Source organism: Cynocephalus volans, chromosome 3, assembly GCF_027409185.1.
Source record: "Cynocephalus volans isolate mCynVol1 chromosome 3, mCynVol1.pri, whole genome shotgun sequence".
Lineage (NCBI taxonomy): Eukaryota > Metazoa > Chordata > Mammalia > Dermoptera > Cynocephalidae > Cynocephalus > Cynocephalus volans.
In genome coordinates this window covers 42207871-42230176 of record NC_084462.1, presented here as the reverse complement: position 1 = coordinate 42230176, position 22306 = coordinate 42207871, and the positions used below count along the sequence as shown (strand labels likewise).

Here is a 22306-nt window from a genome sequence, read left to right as displayed (position 1 = left end):
AATGCTTTACATTGCATTGTATTAAATTATTCGTTTTTCTACTTTTTTCATTTCTCTTTACATTTGTAACCATCAATTAAGCGAGTTTTAATGTTTTGGCAAAATTATTAAAGGTCATGGAGCAATCTTAATTTTTCACAATGATTATGAAGGTAGTTTCGCATTGCTCACAGGCATTTCCACTGTCCAGAACTACCGTGCAAGTGAGGACAGCATATGTATATGTGTATGTACTACTATATATATGGCATATATATGCAGTATATAAAAATCGTCAAACACTTTTGAGTAGAGCACGTAAATGATGGTTACAACCATTAAGCGGTAATTATAAATAAAAAATGTTTTTTTTTTTCCACTCTGGAAGTATATCGTTGGGATTCTTTTGGGGTATAAACGGTTAAAAACGAACTCCTGTCAGTCGCTGAAGAAACTGAGGTAAGCAGGGCACAGGCGGTGCCGGCGGCCGGGCCTCGCCCCACAGCTCCCAGAGCGAGGGCCACGCCAGCCTCGCGGCCCGTGAGACCCGCCCCCGGCCCCCGGGGGCGCACCGCGGGGCCACGGTTCGCAGGGTGGAGAGGCGGTGCGGACGGCAGCGGCGGGAGCTGCGAGCCACGCACGCGACGGCGGGAGCGGCCGGGCACGCACGCGTCGGCGGGAGCGGGGGCCCGGGCCACGCACGGCGGGGGCGGCGGGAGCGGGAGCCGGGCGCGCACGGCGGCGGCGGCGGGAGCGGCGGGAGCTGTGGCGGCGGCGGCGGATGGCCCAGAGCTGATCTATGCGGCGCTTGGAGGGGCTGTGTCTGCGGCGGCGGCGGCGGTGGCGGCGGGGCCCTGCCCGCGAGCGGAGCGGAGACAAGATGAAGTACCAGAAATACCTGACGGTGCTGCAGATGGCCATCGGCGTCACCCCCTCCAACCGCGGCAGCCTCCTGCCGCTCAAGAGAAAGCTGTGGTGAGGACGGGCGCGGAGCCGCAACCCGGACGGGACTGAGCCGGGGGCGGGCTGCAGCCATGTCGGAGCCCCCGGGAGGGCGCCGCCGCGACCCCAGCCTTGGCCGGCCGCGCGTTGTGCGGCAAGGGAGGGGCGGGGGCGCGGGGTAGCCGCAGCCGCGCACCGGCCTTCCGCCTCCGTCTGTCCTCTGAGCCCCATTCCAGCGAGTTCTGGCTCAGGGTTGCAAGCCTGCTTTCTTGGAAAAAAAGGAATTGCTTGCTTAGCGAGCTGTTTATTATCGCTGTATGCGTTTGAAGTTGCGAGATGATAATTGCATTGTCAGGGACTGTATCTTATCTGCATGCTTTCTGGTTTCTCCGACCTGGAAACTGTTATCGAGGTAACGGGAAAAGAACACCCTTAAACAAAAATGTCTGGAAACTATCCAGATCTGGTGTACATAGTTAATTGTCGGATGGTGTATTGCATTTTATTGGCATTTAAATATGCCGTGTGAAATTCCGGTGGCCACCTAGGCATTGAGGCTTAGGCTTAAAATTCCATCATAAAAGAAATAATCAAGTAAAGGGAAGGTGACTACAGAAAAAAGATGCCAGTAGTGATACTCAGAGGTCATCTTAATTTTAAAATTAGTGGTCAGCGTAGTTCGTAAACGTTTTATTCAATTCAATTGAACATAGTCTAATTAAATGCTAACGTTGTAGAGAAAGGAAGTGAGGTTGCTTTTAGGTATTTGAGGAAAGTAATTTCTGCTGTGTAAGACAATATGAAAGAGTAATCCAAGGTATGTAAAGATTGATAAGCCAAGAAAAAGATGGGTTAAAAAGAAAAGGAATCCCAATGGAGAATTTGGGAGGAAAGACAACAAATATGGGCAGCAAAGTTCAAATTTCAGCCATGCCACTTACTGTGTGACCTTAAGCAAGTTAATTTTCTCTTGTGTAAGATGAGAATCATCTACCTCATGGGGCTATATCCAGATGAGCTCTGATAATGAATACAAAGTGCCTAACACTGTGGCTGGCTGAATAAGGTGCTTGATAAATGTTAATGTCTTCCTCCCTGCCCCTCCCCCATTTGTTAAAAAAAAAAAAAAGAAAATTTATTGTGCAAAAGGTATTTTAATTTGATTAACAGCAAATGACAACACCTTGAAGGCTAGACTGGAAAAGTTGGCAGCAGTTGAATGAAGAAATGTCCGTGGTGGAAGATTTTAGCAAATAAATTAAGAATCTGTCACTGCAGTGAGGGAGGAAGCAGTAGCATTTGAAGATGACTTCTCAGGTTGATGGTATAGAGGGGGAAAAGGATGTTGACACCAACAGTCTTATCCCCCACCCTGCTTTTCTCCTGACCATTTATTAATATCTAACACACTATATAATTTACTTATTTTTCATATACATATATGCCTCTCTCCCCACTAGAATGTAAGTTGCATGAGGGAGGGCTTTTGTCTGGTTAGTCCATTGCTAAATCCCCTGCAACTGGAATCTGGTACAAAATAGCTTCTCAATAAATATTTGTTGAATAAATGAATTCTTAATATTGCAGGACTGAGAAAGAATGTTAAGGAAATGTTTTCTTGATGTTCAACTTAAAAATTAAGATGTAGGAATAATATTTCAGGAGTTATTAGGCATGAATATTAGCAGTATTTGATCAGAGTTAGGAAACTAGGCTTGTTCTTTTTCATCATTGGAGCTCTGTTTCTAAGAATACATTCCCCAAACACAGAATTTGTAAAGAGAAGACACAAGGAAATGAAGTCCTGGTAACTTTTATACTCTAGCAATTCAAGTTTGAGACAGGCAGTGAATTCAGGCCAGAGGTAAAAACCATCCTACCTGGATCTTATATCTTGGACTGGAAACGGCAGGGGGATTTTGTTGAACTTTTCTGTAATCTTAGATTAGTATTTCAGAATTTCCACTCAATGTTAATTTGCAAATGTTAATCTAGTTTCTACAGTGGCAAAGTGAAGAGCATACTCTACAAAAACTCTGGAGTGAGTGACACTTTTAAACATAGATGTATAATCCTTTATTTTTTTTAAGTTAGACAATGTTGTACTGGGTGATTCATTTATCTCATACTGTATGGAATTTTGTTCTAGATAACGTTTCGTTTCGCCAGTGTTGTAGCAACTGCACGTGGAGATTTTGAGTTGTAAGGCACCATTATTTGGCTAGAAGAGATGAGGATGTAGGTCCTGACTCCAGAGTGGTGGGTGGGAAAGAGCAGACATTCGCAATGTGTGTCAGACCTTGGAATCCACATGCTTATGCCCATTTACAAAATGTGATGTTGCACTATGAAAATTGGCTGTGTCATATATGAAGATTTATATGAAGATGTTTATGAAAATGTATGTGCTCTCTGTCCATGATTCTTTTTCTTTAAATTATTGTAGTCTGTGTGGAAAGACTGCGTGCCTGCAAAGCTTGAGCCGGTGTAAAGCGGTTGAATGATCTTGCTTTGTTCTTACACTAGCATCTAGTTTGGGCATTTGTGCCCATCAGCTTTCCTTTGTGCAATATCTTCTGTCTTTCTGATTGGCTCTGCAGATCCCTTAAGGAGTATTATATTTGCAAGCCAATTTAGGCGGGAACTAAGGCAGACAGTGAGACTCACATCAGTGAAGCCTGTAGGAACCCTCTTCTACTTGTCTCCTTCTTCTCCAAGAAACTTAGAAAGTAGGAGTGCTTGCAGTGTCTGGTTCTGAATCATTGTGTTTAGGAGCCCAGGATGAAGGCCTGTTACCTCTACCTGAGGTGGATGTAAATTCGTGTAGCCTGCTGTCTTTCTTTGCGGGTCTCCTATAATTGCCAGTGATGAAAAGAAGCAGTGGGGAACTGTATTTCCTGTGGTTGCTGTAACAGATTACCACAAATTTGGTACTTTAAAACAACAGAAATTTATTCTCTCACAGTTCTGGAGGCCAGAAGGCCAAAATCAAGGTGTTGGCAGGGCCACTCTCCCTCGAAGGCTCTCGGGAAGAATCCTTCTTTTCCTCGTCTTGCTTCTGGTGGCTCCTGGCATGCTTTGTGTCTGCATCCATCCAGTCTCTGCCTACAACTTCACATGGCCTTCTCCTCTGTATCTTCTCTTCTGTCTTTTATAGGACACTTGTCATTGGATTTAGGGCCTACCTACATAATCCAGGATATTCTCATCTCAGGATCATTAACTTAATTACATCTATAAAGACCCTTTTTCTAAATAAGGTGACATTCACTCTGCTGGTCAGCTGGTGTGAGGCCCAAATAATATTTTATGTGAAATGTTAAAAATATTTTTATAATATTTTGTTGTTGTCAACAGTCTTGATTTTTGCACGGAGTGCTTTTAAGAGTGTTGACACTGATCTTAGGAGAAAAAAGGGATATTATTTCATTTTCTTCATACTTCTAAATGTATTTTTCCTGGTTATTTGATTCAGTGATTATTGAAGGCCATGCAATGTTAATGTATTCATTCAGGTAGTAGTAGAATATTCAGATTCTGAAAATAATAAGAGCTGCCATTCATTGAGCTATTACTTGTCAGATCCTGTGTAAGTGCTTTCCAAGCATCCTGTCATTTAATCTATGGCTCCCCCATGAGGTAGGTGCTGTATTTTCCCAGTTTTACAAATGAGGTCAATGCCTTGCCCAGAGTCACACAGCAGGTTTTGTGCCAGTTGGGGTTAAAAAGAAAATTGTACAGGGAAATGACATTCTAGAAAGCAAATGACTGAAAACAGGTATAAAACAACTGGGAAGTACCCTGAATAGGACATTGTTTCTCCAAAGGTGGTCTGTGGCCCACTCATGAGTCACTGAGGTCCTTCTGATGGGACATGAAGGGTTCTAATATCCAGGTTCTTTTCATAAATTTTTTAATGAGCAAATTATAGGCAATGACACATTATTATTTATAACTAAGGGCCATTTACTATAAAGTGAGTTATTAAGGTTTCTGGAGTCTGGTTCTTATAAACAAAAATTAGAATTTTACTAGCTTTTAGTGAAGTATCCTTCAGAAGGATTTGGTATCCGTTTATAGCCAGCTGCCCTACCACATTTAGCAGCATCTCAAGGCTCCTATTCTCATACCTTTGGGCAAGGATGCTTTGCTATCACTCATTAGCATTGTTTTGAGTTGGTGATAGCTGTCAGTTGCTGATATTTTAAAATTCATATCTTGTAGAAGGATTATTAGTTGTGACTTTGTTGATAGCTTTGTCTAGTGTAACTGCTTTGTTTTTACCATCTTGATTATTTACTGTCTTGATTATTTATTTTTGGATAATTCTTTGTTTTATTGAGTTCTTTTCCTCTGGAAATTAGGAATGGGTGAAGTAGATGAAGTTGGGAGCTGTTTGTCCTAAATGGGCCATGGTCAGAAATGTTTGTGAACCAAAGGTCCTCAATTAGAAACAAAAAGAGTGAATACCCAGTGCCCCCTGGGGAAATCAGCCTTTGCAAGGGTGGGGACTAGAAAAGCATTCCAGCAGAGGGAAGGGTATGGGAGGAATGGCTGGAGAATGTCAAGAAGTTGTGTTGCATTGCTGTGTGTGTATTTTGGACTAGTGAAATTTTAGATTTAAAGGAGTTGCTATGCCATGTCAGAGGTACAGCAGCCCAAGTTTGGCCTGCAGTCAACAGAGAGCCAAACAGATTTGTAAGTGTAGGTGTGACGTGATCATTAGGGTAGGATTGGCGTTTACCTTTCCCCTGGATGTCCTCGACCAGGGGAATATGCACACAAGCGAAAGGGACTAAATGTTAAACAATTTACTGGGTTGTTAATAATATCTGGGCAGGTTCCAGCTATTACCCAAATGAGGGCCTCTCTAGGAAGCTGTGCTGAAACAGGCCACATGAGCCTACAAGCCTAGGGAGGGGGTGCCTCTTCCCTCCCCTCAGAAGTTAAGGGGGAGGCGCCTACAGTGTAGAGCAGGCCTGGCCTAACAGTGTCAGGTGAAGAGGAGGGAAAGGGTAGAGCAAATAAGGGCCTGCCTCCAGGGACCAGGCCTGCTGGTATGTGGGTATCTTGTGGGGGCAGGAAGTGGAATGAGGGGGTGGACTCTGGCTTTCTGCCTTTCAAGCACATCAGCCATGCCCACAAGTATACTATGGTCCCATGAGAGAAGTTATAATGGGGGGAGGTGGAGGGAGGCAGAAATTTTCTCCTTCAGCTGCCCTGTAGGAATGATAAAATGGAATTAAGAAGAAAAGAACTTCATTGTAGGCTAAATACTGATTTTCTCATAGTTTGAGGGAATGTGTACAATGTGCTTTTATCTCAGTTCTTAACTATGTTTCCCTGTCATCAGGGGCCATCCCCCTAAATATCTGGGGAATAATCCCCAAAGTCTGAGTTATGCAGTTCAGATCCACATCATCAGGGTTGGGGAAAGAGTGGTATTTGGGGATTTAAAAAATTTGGTATGCTCCATGTCTGGTGGAACTGGCTTTGGTGGGATTTTTGTACAGCTCTTCTTGTCTGAGTTGTAGATATGCCTCTGTATTCTCATGAGTGTGCAGCAGAAAAATGAACACATGCACGCTGTCCCCAGGACAAATATTAATTCTCAAAGGCAGTAATAAACAAGAGAGAAGCAATGTCTTAAATTCTACTATACCTACAAGACCACTTCTACTTATGCTAAAAGTATAACATTCTGTATTATTATCTGGATCACTGTTTATTCTTTTCTTTATTCCTCACGAAAGGAGGGGGGCGTCATTACTGAGCCATATACCTTTTAACAGTTGACCTCTTAACTTCACAAAGACCTGGTCAAAGCTTCACAGTTACTGAAATTACTCTGTAGGAGCCTGGTTAGATTCTTAGACAAGGTCTCATCCTTCTGTGGAGTCTGTGGGCAGGGTGAGTCCAGAGCTGATACTCTCACCTGGTGTACACCAGGTTGGCTCTACTTGTTATGAGATGTTTTGTTATTGTCCTGGTGGGGAGGGGGTGGGTCCATTCTTCTAGTTACATTTATGATCTTTTTTTTTTTTTTTTTCTGTTTTACTTTGTCACTGGTTTAGTATTACATTGAGTTAACTCTGATAAATTTCTTGGCTGTTAGCCATTTATAACATTTGTTTGATAAAAATCCTTGTTGCAGACTTTAGATTTTAGACTTTTGGGTTTGGAAAAAAGGGAAAATGGTGATGCTGTTCTAAGTCAAGTGAGAGAAAAAAGTTTATATTACGTTTGCATTAATTTCCTAAAATATGATCACACCACATAACCAGTGCTATCAAAATAAAGTGAGATAGAAGAAATGAAGAGGAAAAATTGACTTGTATATTATTTTATAATTCTGTTTTTCTTTCCCATAAGGCCTCTTTTGAATAAAGTTTGCTATTGTTTTTGTGGAAGCTTTTACCCTGCAGAGAGAACAAAACTGTACAACATACTTCTTTTTATGCTGAGAATCATGAAAGTGGCATCATTCAAATTTTACTTTGGGAGGTGAATTGTAAGGAGGACTCATTGGAAATCCAATGAAATTTTAAAAGTTAATTTAAAAACTACAACAAAATAACTATAGTCTGAGTAAACAATAAAGAATGCCATTGTTGGATCAGCGTTTTTGAGAAATCTCTGAAATGTAATTAGTAGATAGGGATAGATCCACTGAGAGAAAAACTCTGTGGAACCATAGTCCAGAGCAGGTGCAGGAGGTTCTGCCGCAGAGGTGGAAATGAGAGGTGGAGTAGTATCAAGGGATGGAAGAGCAGGGGACACTTGGGGAGTTAATCAGATTTGGTGCACTAGGTTGATTGACCCCCCTCATCCTCACTGATATGTGCTAAATAGTGGACAGCAGTGCTGCTTTCTCATTTCCTAAAGGAGTGAATATGGGTGCCGGGGTCAGAGAGACAGGGCTGTGCTGGAGGTAGCTACTGGGGACCCAATAGACACCTGGAAGAGAAGTCACCTCACAAATCTCACAGCAGTATGTACCATCTGAAGTCAGGCCACAGTAAACACTACAGTGAGGAAGCACGTTCTCCAATGCAAATATAAGTAGACATTATAAATGACCAAAGAGTTGGGAAGGGCCAGTACTCAGAGAATTACCCAGTTAAAAAAAAAACAGAACTAATCCCTGAGAAAATAGAAAAACATTGAATTAATGTGGTTATTTTCAGAAAGATGCACAAGAATATTGCATTAATTAAAAGGAATACTAGATACTTTACAAATTTAAAATTTGCTCATAGATAAAAAAGCAAATTAGCAATCTGGAGGAGAAAGCTAAAGAATCACAAAAAAGCAAAGGTATTAGAAGTAGGAATGAGAAGTCAGGAAATCTGGGAACTATTTCCAAGGGGATGGTTTTGGGGGGCTTTTAGTGGGGATGTGGTAGTGCTGGTAAAGAAGGGGAATGAAGGCTTGCTAATGCTGTTTGTCATTTAAGAGAAGGTGAGAATACTGATGAACCCCACGTGTTTATAGGAAAATATGAGTTAAAATATATGTGTATGTGCATGCATATGTGTACGTATATATGTGTGTGTGTGTATACATAAATAAATATGTTAATGTGCGTGTATGTGTATAGTTAGTCAGCTAGACTTAGAGTTGCACTAAATAGATGTATAACTTTCAAACTACTAATTGGTAGGAGAAAAGAGCCCATGGGCAGATGGGGATAAAGAAAACTCAGTGATACTGATCAGTCAGAAGAATAAAGAAGAAAGCATTTGAATTAAAAAATAAATAAATAAATAAAACAAGTTAGGAATAATCTAAACATATCAGTAAACACAATAAGTTTGAACAGATTGAATTCCTCTCAGAAGATATTGACTCTCAGACTAAGTAAAAAAGAAAGACAGTCCGGCTACCTGCTATTTATCAAGAGTTAAAGGTACAATTTAAAAAAAGAAAAGAGAGACTTGGAAAGGTTGAAAATAGAAGCACACAAAAAAGATAAACCAGGAAAATGTTAATATGAAAATGTAGATGGGGAAAATTATCATCAGACAAAGTAGCATTTAAGGTAAAACCTTTCATTGGCAGAGCCCTTTTATATGATAAAATATTAAATCCCTAAGAAGATATGAGTCATAAACATTAAGGCATCTAATTTAAAAATTTTGAAATAAAAAAGTAAAAACTGGGCTGGCTGGTTAGCTCAGTTGGTTACAATGTGGTGTTGTAACACCAAAGTCAAGGGTTCAGATCCCTGTACTGGCCAGCTGCCAAAACAAAAAACAAACAGAAAATAAAATGTGAAAACTAATAGGCACACAAAGATCAATTATCGAGTCCATATTCATGGTGGGAAATTCTATAATAGTCTCTCTTTTTTTTTTTTTACAGAAATCAGCAATTCAGTAAGACAAAAATATAATGAAGGACACAGAGAAGTTGAGTTATAAAATAATAAAGTGATAAAGTTGCCCTTGTATTTAAGGACTCCCCCAAATGGGCGTTCTCATATACTGCTGATGTAAGTGTGAATTGGTAAAGCCTTTTTGAAAGGCAGTACCTCTCAACATTTAGAAAGCTCCTATTTCTATCCTGTATGTCTACTTCCAAGAATCTTTCTGAAGTAAATATTGTGTTTGTACCCAAATATGTTGTCAAGAATGTTTATTGCTTTATGGTTTGATAGCAAACATTTGAAAACAAACTAAATGCCTGTCAGTAGGGGAGTGGTCGAATAAATTATGTTACATCTATATTACGGAATACTGTTTAGCCATTAAAAAATGGAATGAAATAGTTCTGTATCAGTTATTATGGGAAGAGCTTCAAGATATATTATTAGGTGAAAAAATAAGGTACAGGAAAATATGAAAAATTTAGTCACATTATAAAAAATTTCAAAGGGAAATAAGCACGTACATAGATAAGCGTGAGCATTTGTCTGAGAGGCTATACAGAGAACTGTTAATAGTGGTTGTCTTTGGAAAAGGGATAGGGATTTGGGATGAGGGGTAAGAGGGCAGCTTTTACTTTTCATTTTTATATCTTTCTATACTCTTCAAATATTCTAACTATATGGATGTATTATTTTTATTCTAAACTATAGCCATACCTATTCTATTTTATATTTACTCTGTATTATTAATACATAAATCAAATGTATTTTGCTGGGCCGACCCTGTGGTTCACTCGGGAGAGTGCGGCGCTGGGAGCACAGCGGCGCTCCCACCATGGGTTCGGATCCTATATGGGGATGGCCGGTACACTCACTGGCTGAGTGCAGTGCAGGCGACACCAGGCCAAGGGTTGCGATCCCCTTATCAGTCACAAAAAAAGACAAAAAAAAACTTTATTTTGCTAGTCGTGTATTTTTAAAGCAATTAGAGACCCATGTTATCCCTTTTAGACAACATTTTAAATATAAAAAATTTAATAGGTCACAAAGGTTGATAAATATATGAATACTGTATTATAAGTAGGAAATATGGTCATAAAATAAGGAAACTGACTTTCATAAACCACACTTACAAATCAGTCTCATTACTATGTATATTTTATCATTTCTAAGACAGTAATCCACTGAGCAGTTTCCTTGTGGGTGCCCAGAGCACTTCTCTCCATCTATTTTGTTCTAAGGCTGTCACCAATAGTGGCACAGAAGTGAGAGAGAAGGTACCAATTTTTTTGTTTCGTTTTGGTTTTGGCAGCTGGCTGGTACAGGGATCAAACCATGAACCTTGGTGTTACCAGCACCAGGCTCTAATAACTGACTGAGTTAACTGGCCAGCCCTAGGTGCCAAACTTAAGGGTGCATTTATATGTATAAACATGTATCCCAATGTGTACTCTATAGATGGCTTAGATTATTCTCTATTTTTTCTTAATTGTTTTCTTGATTCCATGATGATGCTGAATTAAATGTTGACTATTATGTTTAAATTTGTAAGAGTTTGGATCCGTATACTGACCAGCTGTCAAAAAAAAATAATAATAAATACATAATTTGTAAGAGTTATTTTCATGCCTAACAAAAGTGTGTTGGACGGTATCTTTGGATGTACACAATCGTAGCTGACTTGTACTGCGTGCTCCAGTCACCAGACTGAGCGCTGGGTAAATAACTGCCCAGAGTGGAGCAGATGCCTTGGAGTTACCTAGGTAACTTCAGTCTACTCTTAATTGCTTCTTTGATGGTTGCAGAGTTGACTTATAGTGAATCTTCATTTTGGAATATTTCAACTCTGTCAAGGAGATTTCAAAGCAAGCCAGCTGCTAAGAAATATTTAGAAAGGTAATGTTGGGTCTCAGAGGCTAGTATCCCAAAATATGGTTGACATACTGGAATAAAGGAGCAGCCTCAGTTCTCTCTGACCTCCCCTGCCCCTCCCCACCCCATCAATCCTCTGTCACTGTCCAAATCACAGGATGCAGCTCTTCCCTTATCTGTCTAATGTCTGGACCCACCAGAGAAGAAGACAGTGACCTCTGGTTCTTTCCCCGAGTTTTCATTAGCTTAACTCATATCACAGGAAGGAAGACTGGAGCCTGTCGGCACACCTGGACAGAATTTTGTCACAGTCCATTGTCTTCTTTTTCTGTCCCAGTCAGTATTTTGAAGAGAATCATTTACCAGTCATTGCTCTGTGGGCCAAATAGACTTTCTCCCAGGCCACTGTATGTTCTCCAGGCTCATTGCATCCCCCTAAGAACCATTTACTCCTACACCCCCTTTTCCTCTTCCTTATGGAGATGGGTGTATAAGCTCTGTACCCCAGTGGAAAATTGGGACATTACTCTCTTGTGATTCCCCCATACATTGCCCATCCCCAGCATGTTAAAATAATAAAATTAGTTACACCTTTTTTCATATTAAAGTTTATCCATTGATTTTTCAGAAAACCTTCAAAAGGTTGAAGGGGAAGTCTTCCCTGGGTCCCTACAGGTGTCTGATAGAATGTAGTTCCACTGTGGTTCTTTGTTTTTTGGTTGAAAAAGGAATGTGATGTTTCCAAAGCTACCCTCAAGTAAATGCTTACCTCAGACTTGTGAAATGTGTTCACCTGTAAAGCTGTCCTTTTAAGAATGTTTTCCCTTCTTGCAGGGTAACGCCATCCTCTGAAAATCCTAATGGTGCTACTTCTAGTGTGAGCCAAGGAAAACCTTCTTTAAGACGAATTAAAGGGAGACTACACAGAAGCAAAAGCCTTGATAGCATCGATTTCTGTGAACTCACTGTAAGTGGACTGGTCAGTACTTTTCTCATTTTTCAAAGACTATGAAAATTCTGATTTAAAAAAAAAAATTTTTTTTCATAAAAATGCAACAGGCTTTTTTGGGGTGGTGTGGGGGCACAGGTGGCTGGCCTGTGCAGGGATTGAACCCGGGACCTTGGTTACAGGTTATTTTGTGCTAAGCATTTTTTTATTTTAAAAAATGGTTTATCCAGCAGGTTGCCAACCAGGAATGCTTTCTTAACTGTTATGCATGTGATACATTTATAATAAGTGGTTTATAATGATGATCCTGATGTAAAGATGAAGATGAAGAAATGCTTCCTGAACTCCTCAAAAAAAGTTGAATTAAGTTTAATAGAGTATTAATGTAAATTTCTTAGAAAATCACAAATCCACATGTTAATATAAGTAGGGGCTTAAGCATCTGATTAACCCCAAACTCCTAACTTGCTGATAAAGCCAGACAATTGTTACTCTAATATTATTAGGATAGATCCTAATTCAGTTAATGATGTTGTTTTCTTTCTGTTGTAAGTGATTAACATTAACAGTCATATTTTTTTCCAGGCCAAGTGACAGTTTCTTATAGGAATATGTGGTAAATTCATGTATGTTTTTGGAGGAACACTAGCACTTTCAGGCCCTATTTGACTAAAAGAAATATTGTAATGCCATAAAAGAAATACTAGAATTTCCTTTGGTTCAAAAAGGTTTTAAAAACAACAACAACAACAAAAAAAGGTTTTATTCAAATTTATGCATCATAGGGTTCAATGACAAATTAATGGATGTTTAGGATGCTTAATAGAACATCTGTGTTCATTTCTTTCCTTTGAGTGAAAAATTCTGAATTATAAAGGTACCATCAAGCAGTGTTGTTTCAAAACATGGTGTCAAAACAAGTATGATACTAAATCCTGTGTTTTTTGAGGATATGACTTTTGCATCTCTTACCTGTGATTGACGAAAACAAAAGCTCAGTAAATGTGAATGCTCTATTTGTTTTATGTTTTAATTTTATTTTTTTAATTTTAATAATTATTTTTAGTAAATTTTGTACAGTTATTTTAGTTACAAGTGTTCTTAAACGCTTTTTATGACACTTTTTATAGACTAAAAAGGTAAAATGTGACCTATCAGAAGACATTTAACAAGTAACTGAGAAAGGGAGTAAAAAGACAGTGAAGTCTTGCTAAGTAGACCTAACAGTTAAAGTGACTGAGGAACGTGTAAATATGCTTTAAAATGAAGGGAACTGCTTTTCAGAAATGAAACACTAAACTCGTTGAGAAATATATTTGAATTATTTGTTGGAATTTAAAAATGGAAATGGAAATTTTATCAGGTTCTTTTCTGTGATGATCAGCATCGTTTCTATTGTAGCATAATCAGATAACTAATTAATTTGGCATGTCATAAAATATGTTTACTTTCTTAAACAGAATCATTCTGGTTGGGGAAGAGGTTAACATTTCTCTAGAATATGACAGAGAAAAAAAAGCTTTTCTTTATGTAAGGTTGCCTTCAGTTTCCCATAAATAGAAATGGATTATTTCAGCTATGAGGAAAACTTGGAAAGTAGAGTTATCTTTTTATCCTGATGAATATGTTTAAAAATTATCGATAGTTTATTCCCTGCCTTTTTCCAGGAAGGAGCTGATCTGGCTGAAGTTAGCACATAGTCCAAGCAGGGAAAAAATAACTACCCAGGTTCACTTAAAATCTGCAGAATTAACTTCTTTCTTTTTGATAGTCTTTCTTGTGTGACTTTATCTCAAAAGTGAAATGTCTTAGTATCCCTGAAGGGAAGGCATTTTGATATTGAGGTTAAAAGAGAGGAAAAGTTGAGGTTCACAGAAGGTTGGTTCCAGGGAAAGGCCAGTGTTCTAGTATGATGGTTTACTTGACTGCATGAATAATGCCATTTTGATTTTGGTTTTCTACTTCTGAAGAGTACATGGAAAGGCCATGGACTTTGGTAGACAGACATTTCATCTCTCTTTCAGTAATGGGAATGTATTAATGAAATCTAATTACTGCAATCAATTTGAGTTTTTTGCAATTCGAGTTAATTTTCTTTCTAAAGTTTTCTCAGTCATGAGTGGTGGGGCAGCAATTGATATTTATTTTACTCTTTGAACACTTTTTGATTATTAGAAACTTTTCCAGTTACTCTTTGAACATTTTTAGATTGTTAGAAACTTTTCTAATGAGCATGTTCTATTATTAGAAAACCAATAAATCAATTTTCCAAACTATAAAAAAATAAAAAGAGCTTAACAGCTTGGCTACTCTTTCTACTATGAAATATATATATCATATATACATATATATATATATGATATATATATATGAAATACATAGTAAATACTATAATATCCAAAAAATGTAGGGGCATGTAGCATCTTTGGCATGGGACTAAAAAATAATTTTTTCCCTACACTTTTAAAATTCTATCTTCTTTTTTTAAAAGAAAGAAGGGCTACACTTTTGAAAAAAAAAAATGTAGGTTGAAAAGGGTTTCATAGGAGGGGAAAGGTATTTGAAATTGGTCCTTTAAGAAAGCTGGCTTTGTAATATAATCACAGGGAACCACATTTTAAAACCTTAGCCACGAAAGTCTAAAGGGAAGATATTTAAAGGATTTGTAATGACTTCCCATTATATAGGAATATAGATAATCCTTATTCCTTTTATAGTTTAAATAGCTTAGACACTTTAGCTATCTCTTCATAAATGTTCTTCTAGTTAAAAAAAAAAACCTGAATATTTTGTCATATTGCACACTATTATTAAAATTTCAAAAAATTCTTATTAAATGTTTAGCTTCCTATGGACTGCTGAAGTAAATAGAGAACCTTAAAGTAGAAAGACTTGCACTTAGTTCATAATCTCCAGTCATATGTACAAGGCTACTTTAGAAAGTTCATAGGAAAATAGAATTAAAAGATAATATGAATCTTTCCCTGAACTTTTTGAAGTACTCTTGTAAATGTCAAATTTGTATGACCAACAGAATAACATTTAAATTTTTATTTTTACATTTTACTTTTAACTTTTCCCAATTTGTCTAAGAAAAAAATACGGCTTCTATTGCTTTTGGAAAAACATAGCAAGTGGAGCAAAGAGATCCACTTGCTATAGTTTCAAGATCCCATTTTCTGGCTGAGAAGCCTCAGATTCCAGCCGAGACTGTTGGCTTTGGCCCCAGGCATTAGACTGATGCCATTTCACTCCTGGGGAGAAGTGATTGTTTCAGCTTTTTCTGTGAGGATTAAATGGGATGGGCATTCTAGTTGATTTTGTGAATCCTAGGGCATAATTGATTGGCATCCTAGTTTCCTGAGGGGGGGCTGGAATCCATCCAGTCTCTCTGCTTCCTTGAGACAATGTTCCAGAGATACCTGATAAGATCTTAGGCAAGGCCTGAACTGGACAAGGCTGTTCAGTAGATGTGTTTCACCTGGAAAATCTGAAACTTTCTTCAAGGTTTTAATGGGTAAAATGCTGTGTATACCAGGTGACAGGTTCTTTTTTTCCCCTGGGTGATGGAGTGATATATTGAAAATCAATATGAAGAAGAAAAGTGATCATTTGTCTTTAGATTCAGTTATGATTTTCATGTTCTTAGCTCTTCTATCCCACTCTGGTGTCATTGTTTAGAGTGATCAGATTGAATTTTCACTTCTATTCCTTCCTCCCTCTTGGATTCTAAGTGCGTAGTCAGAGAATTTTAAGGGATAATTTAAAAAATCAGCAGATTGCTTGAAATTTTACAGCCTCTCTTGATCAAACTTTCTGCCTAAAATAGGGGAATGGAGCCAGTTGGGTCAAGTTCTTTCAGTTTGGGGAAAGCCATTTTAGAACATAAACTCGGGCAATTCATTTCCTGCTTTGTGCATGTAAACCTTGATTGCTACTTATCTCTCTGCCCACGGAGAAGTATACAAAAAGGTTTATGCACAGTAAATAGAAACTGATCGAATTAACAGTTTATGATGATATTCCCTTAACCTTGGGTGAAAGAAGGATTCAGTCACCACTGAGAACCATTAGGCAAAAAAGATACATGTTTCAAAGTCTTTAGAAGAGTTTTTGTCATTAGAGGGGAAAATATGTGATAATGTTCCATTTGACTACATTTCTGGGCTAATAAGTCACATTTCACTGCTGCCTGAATAACAGTTCTATGGTTTTTTCATGGTCAGTGATTTTTCACATTTGAAAAGATACTTCTTTCCCCTGATAAAGAGGAATCTCTGTGCCGGCTCATAGAAAATATATGTAACCCTATGTAATATCGACAATGAAAAATTTCTCCTTCCTCTACTCCTCAAGACCTCCTTCTATTAGCTCTATAGGATACTGAGAGACCCCAGAGGCCTCTTTTGAAACTAAATCCCCCTTTGACTTTGAACACGTACAAAGTTCTCCTTGACATGGCTTGGGGGCCTGGCTGGTGAATAAGGAGCTGGGCACAAAAAGGTGAGAATGTGGTGAAGGGAGAACCTATGAAGGGACACTAGACACCAGCTTATGCGGCTTCCCAGTTCTATGGGAGGGGCAGCCTCTTCTACCTTTGTCATCCCACCCCCATCACCACAGTCACCTCACCAGCACAAGAACCTGCGAGAAACAGATGAGCATCCCAGGCCCCCTGCCCTAGCACACAGCTGCTCCTCTCGCCCCAAGCTCTAGTAACTTGGGCATCTTTCTGTTCACTTTTACACACCTTCTGCGTCAGGGTAGGTGCTGGCCCCAAGGCTACTAGCAGACCTCTTTGCTGTGCCTCAACTCTTAGTGCACATCTTCTTACCTGATTGTGCCATGCACTCCAGCTCCTCAAGAGCAAGGAACATGTTTTTCTTGTTCCCCCAAATACCAAGCATGACAAATTTTATGCTCATTAAATATATACTGATTGACTGATTGCTTCATTAACTGTGGCAGCTGAATAGAGAAAAGCTTAGAGACCATTAAAAATTAAAATAGTGGGGATTGAGAAGAGGACACATATGATAGTATAACTCATGTGGCATATAGTCAGATAAAGTAACCAACTTATTTTATCTATTGACTTCTGTTATTGGAAACATGCCTAAGCACTTAGAAATAAGGAAAGTTTTTGAATAGCCAAAGTACATGTGGTGGTGGTGGTGGAGGTAGAGATGGTGGAGGTGGAAGTAGAGGTGGTGGTGATGCTGGTAGAGAGGTGCTGTTGGTGGAGGAGGTGGAGTGGTGGTGATGGCAGTGGTGGTGAAGGTGAGGTGGTAGTAGAGGTGATGATGATGGTGGTGATGGTGATAGTGATGGTAGTGGAGGTGGAGGAAGTGGTGGGGGGAGGTGGTGATGGTGGAGGTGGAGGTGATGGTGGAGGTGTTGATGGAGGTGGTAGTAGTGTTGGTGGTAGAGGTGGAGGTGGTGGTGGAGATGAAGGTGATGGTACAGGTGGTGGTGCAGTGATAGAGGTTGTGGTAATAGTGCAGGTGGTAGAGGTGGTGGAGGTGTTGGTGGTGATGACACTGGTAGCGGAGGTGGAGGAAGTGGTGGTGGCGGTGGTGGTGATGGTGCAGGTGGTAGAGGTGGTGGAGGTGTTGGTGGTGAAGGTGGTAATGGTAAAGGTGGAGGTGTTGTTGGTTGTGGAGGTAGAGTGAGGTGGTGCTGGTGGTAGAGGTGGAGGTGGTAATAGTGCTGGTAGTGGAGATGGAGGAGGTGGTGGTGGTGGTGGTGAAGGTGGAGGTGTTAGTGGTTGTGGAGGTAGAGGAAATGGTGGTGGAGTTGGTGATGGTGGTGGAGGAGGCAGTGGAGATGGAAATTGGTGGTGGTGATGGTGGAGGTGGGGGTGGTGGAGATGGAGGTGTGGTGGTGGAGGCAGAGTGTTGTTGGTAGAGGTGGTGGTGGAGATGATTGGGGTAGCTTCTGCTCTCATGGTGGGCCAGGTCTTTCACATTTTGAGGCAGTTAGAATGTTCCTGTTTATAAGTAACAGAACACTGACTCAAACTGGCCTAAATAGTAAGGACATTTATTAGCTCATATACTAGAAGTTCAGTAGTAGGGTGACCTTCAGGGCTATTGAATCCAGTGGTTCCAGTTCCATTCTTCTGGGACACTTTGCATCCATTGTCCTGTCTGTTTAGACTTCATCAGTAGGCTTGTAAGTTGATGAGGCAGCAGTTCTGGGCCGCATTCCCACGTAGGTAAAGTCAGGAAGGGGCAGTGTCTCTTTCTGTGGCTCTCTCTTTGAAGCATGGAAACCTCCTCAGAGCTCTCCTTCCCACTTCCCATTTCCATCTCATTGGGCCTTTTCCTGGACCAGGTTCTGAGGTGGTGAATGCCATGCATTGATTTGCTTAGCTGGGTTCTTTGACTAAGAAAAAAGTCTGAAAAATGTATACATAATAGCTGTAAGAACATAAAAGACATGGTAAAATAAGACTGGAGCAGAAGCAAGTAAATAGTTCTTAAATATCAGTGCCTTTGGCTGAGTCATTTAAAGTAAACTAACAGGAGCTTTTTTTCTTGTATAAACAAGGGTGTCAGGGGTCGGCAGTCCAGGGCTCACACAGCTGCTCTGTGATGTTCTTAGAAACCTTTCCAGGCTGCCCTCATTCTGTATGCCTTCAGTCTTCATTCCTTTGGTCTCTAGGTGGCTGCTGTGTCCCTGCCCTCACATCCTGTATTTGCAGCAAGAAGAAGCAGGCAGAGTAAAGGGGCAGAAGACTTTGTCCTAATGAAGCTTTGCCTTTTTATTTCAGAGGAGATGCCTTCCCCAGGGACATCTTCATATATCCCAAGAACTGTGTCATGTTGCCATTTCCTAAGAGAGGATGAAAAATTGGGAGTTTTGGTATCATGGGCTCCTAGGAATAAAAGTGGGATTCTGCTATAAGGAAGAAAAAAAGAAATGAGTACTTTGTAGATAACTAGCAGAGTCTGCTCCACCTGCATACACTAGCAAGTCTTGAACTCACCATGGTACAGACCAGAAAATTAATGCTGCAGTAAAAGCCAGATTATAAGTGGGTTAAATGATAATTGTTACTATGGCATTTTATGAAAGAGATTTATTTCTGAGGCCTCTCCATAATTCAAAATTCATATAATTGTGAGACTAATTTTCTCACAGGACTCAAAGTATGGTGGCTTATTTCCATTTTCTGGAAAGACTGGTTAGCTATGGGCCAGTAGTGTAGACACAGGTTATATATAGTTCACTCAGCCTGCCAGTTTGAAATTGTGTAATTCTTGATGCTTATTCTTAATTTGGGGCATTTTCATAATCTCAGATTCGTTCATGAAGTGAGACTTTATTTAATATTTTATGTTGCATGATATAACTTTGCACAACTAAAATTTGCATAAAATGTGGCCATATCACGTTCAGTTTAAGAAGGTAGGAAAGTGTGTAATACATTTGAGGAAAAAAATGCAGCCAGATGGTTAACATACAAAAAGGTTTAGTACCTAAAGTAGTGTATTCAGTTCACTATGTGAAAACTTGTCTGTCCAGGACAAATTGTTCCCCAAGTTTTCCCTCATTCTAGGAAGTCTTTGTCTTACTCTACAGCCTTACAGGATCTCTTCTATTATAATTTATGTGTACATGTGGCCTCCCCAAATTCAAAGACAGATTATGGGTCATAAAATTAGATTGCTTTATAATACCTGGCATACTGTTAAGGACTTAGTAGAGCTCAGTGTAAATATTTGTTGAATGAGTGAAGAGATGTGGTTTAGTGAATAAATGGCTTTGCTGGCAGCTAGTCTGTGAGGGGGGCACTGAAAGTGGAAACAGAAAATGGCCTTTCCCTGCCTCTCATGGCCTTGACAATTCTAATGACTCCTCAGCCTGGGTCCGGCCAGTGTTTCAGGTCATGCATTGTTGGCAGAAATATCACTGAGATGATGCTGGGCTTCTCGCCTCACGTCAAGGAGCATGAAGTTAAGCATCCCGCCAGGGTGATGTAACCTTGCTCACCTGGTCATATTATGTCTCCCTGATTTCTTCACTTTTAATTCACCATTTTTCCTCTTGGTAATTGATTAGTATTTTGTGGAGAGAGATTCCTAGATTACACCAATATTTCTCATCAAACTTTCATCCACTAGCCTTAGCCTCCATTATGACTCCTGCCCAAATCAGCCAGCTCTGTGATGGTTGCCAGAGAGTGATTTTCTATTCCTTTCATTCCTTCTACACTTATTAGTTGGCATTCTACTCTAAAGAAGAGCTTTCCATTATCCATCTATTTATATTTTCATTCATTTCTTTATATCAGTATGGACTCATAGATTCCTGTTTTTTTCAGTGGATTATAAACAGTTGCTATCATTATTTATTTTGATGCACAAATTTTCCCTGACTTAGGTAATGGGAGCCCCTTCGGGCTGGCTCCTCTGCCATTTTGACATGTCCTTATCAATAGCTGAACACTTACTTGTTTTCTGCATAATGTGTTTCAGGCTCACATTGTACTTTTGTTGCCCCAGCCTGGGAGAAAGCTATTTCTTCAAGGAGGCTCCAGTTCCTTTTAATGGAGGATGGTATTTAGAAACCAAGATGTGGGGGTACATGTGCTCGTTGCTTTGGTGTACATTGCTTCTAGGCCCTCTCAGCAGACAGAAAAGAGGCAATGAATACAAATGAGCCTGCAGACACCACATATATGTGATCATCTATAACATTTCTCTGTCAGTTGGTGTGTGTGTATATGTGTATTTAATAGCCTTGCGTTTGTACCGATACTCCAATTTCAGTTCCTCACCTCAGGGTTCTTTCTAGCTTTCCACCCTTTCTGTGTTCCTGTAGTGAGAAATCTGGCTCTCACTCTCCTCCCACACTTATTTGTCCCTCAATCAATCTGCTCTTTGCTCAGTGTGACCAGTCTCCCACCCACACTGACTCTCCTGTCCCCCAGTGCTCAGTGTCCTGGGCGTTGGGTTGCTTGCCGCCTGTGTTCCTCCACTGGCTTAGGGAGAATATTTGACAAGTAAAGTCCTTGTGTAGAGAGAGAAGCAGAAGAAACTCTTATCTTTCAAATAGAATCGTTTGAAGAGATGCAGTTTGTAGAGCAGTTTTATCTTGCTTTTTCTTCTAGCTGAGTACATGCTGAGATTTCACTAGCTGACTTGACTGTGTCTTTGTCTTCAGAAGTGAGTATAAAGAGTATCAGCTGATGATTCTTAGAATAAAAGTTGTTACCTTTTCCAGATTTTTATAGCTAATGTAATTCCTGCTTAGGCACATACGCATGTTACACACTTTGTCTAGTCATGCACTGGACATTTGGTTTAGTGTTAAGGCCTAGACCTTTTGGTCCTGGGGGCATTTGGACTTTGCCCTTGACTCCTTGATCATCAGAGGGGACATCAGAGGGGAATTGCTTAACAGTGAGGAAGGTCAGTACATGTCCTCAGTGATCACAAATATGTGGGATCACAAGTATGTGGGAAGATTGTACTTACATTAAAGTAGTCCAAACCTAGACAGCATTTTATAATGAATATTCCTGGTGGAAATAACACAAGACTGATAATGGCTTACATGGCATATGGTCAAATTTGATATAGTTGAAAAGCTGACTGAAGAAGTAAAATTTGTTTTTGAATTCAGATCAACGAAAAAATAAAATCTTCATCATAAATTAAAGTCTTCAGATTTTGATCTGGGATACTGGACTTTGTAAAACAAACAAACAAAACAGTAGCCAGTAGAGTAAATTCACAGTGACTGAAAGTATAATTGGTTAAACATTTGATGTGGGTAAAATCTGATTGATTTAAAATCTACCTACAAAAGACCTTATCTCAGTGAAAATAGTTTCTGGAAAAGTTCAGTTGAACAAGGAAAAAATTAGAAACAGTTTGGTGTACTCTAGAGAAAATTACACAAGGAATTAAATTGGCTTCATGAAATTAAAATATTTTGTCAATGATTCATATATTTGTGTTTATAAATATGGGGTCCAAAAATCCTCAGTGCCCCCCCCCGAAAAATCTTGTCACACTATTTACCAGGTAAAAATTGTGATATTAAAAGGTCCAGTATCTATTTTCTAATGAGTTCCAGTTTTTACATATAAAATATTTTTTTAAGTACTTTATAAGGTAGGCGATTTTAGTGTGCTTTAGTTATTATTTAATTATTTAGATTCTGGGCAGTGTGGGGATCCAAAC

General features: G+C 39.6%; 1 protein-coding gene across 1 annotated transcript in view; it reads left to right on the top strand.

Moving 5' to 3' along the window:
• The first annotated feature begins 778 nt into the window (after nucleotides 1-778).
• The window catches only part of TJP1 (tight junction protein 1), a 252751-nt gene continuing 231223 nt past the window's right edge, over nucleotides 779-22306 (top strand). The window contains exons 1-2 of the mRNA XM_063091981.1: nucleotides 779-954; nucleotides 11996-12128. Coding sequence (XP_062948051.1) covers nucleotides 779-954; nucleotides 11996-12128 — 309 coding nt within the window. The remainder of the gene's footprint in view (nucleotides 955-11995; nucleotides 12129-22306) is intronic.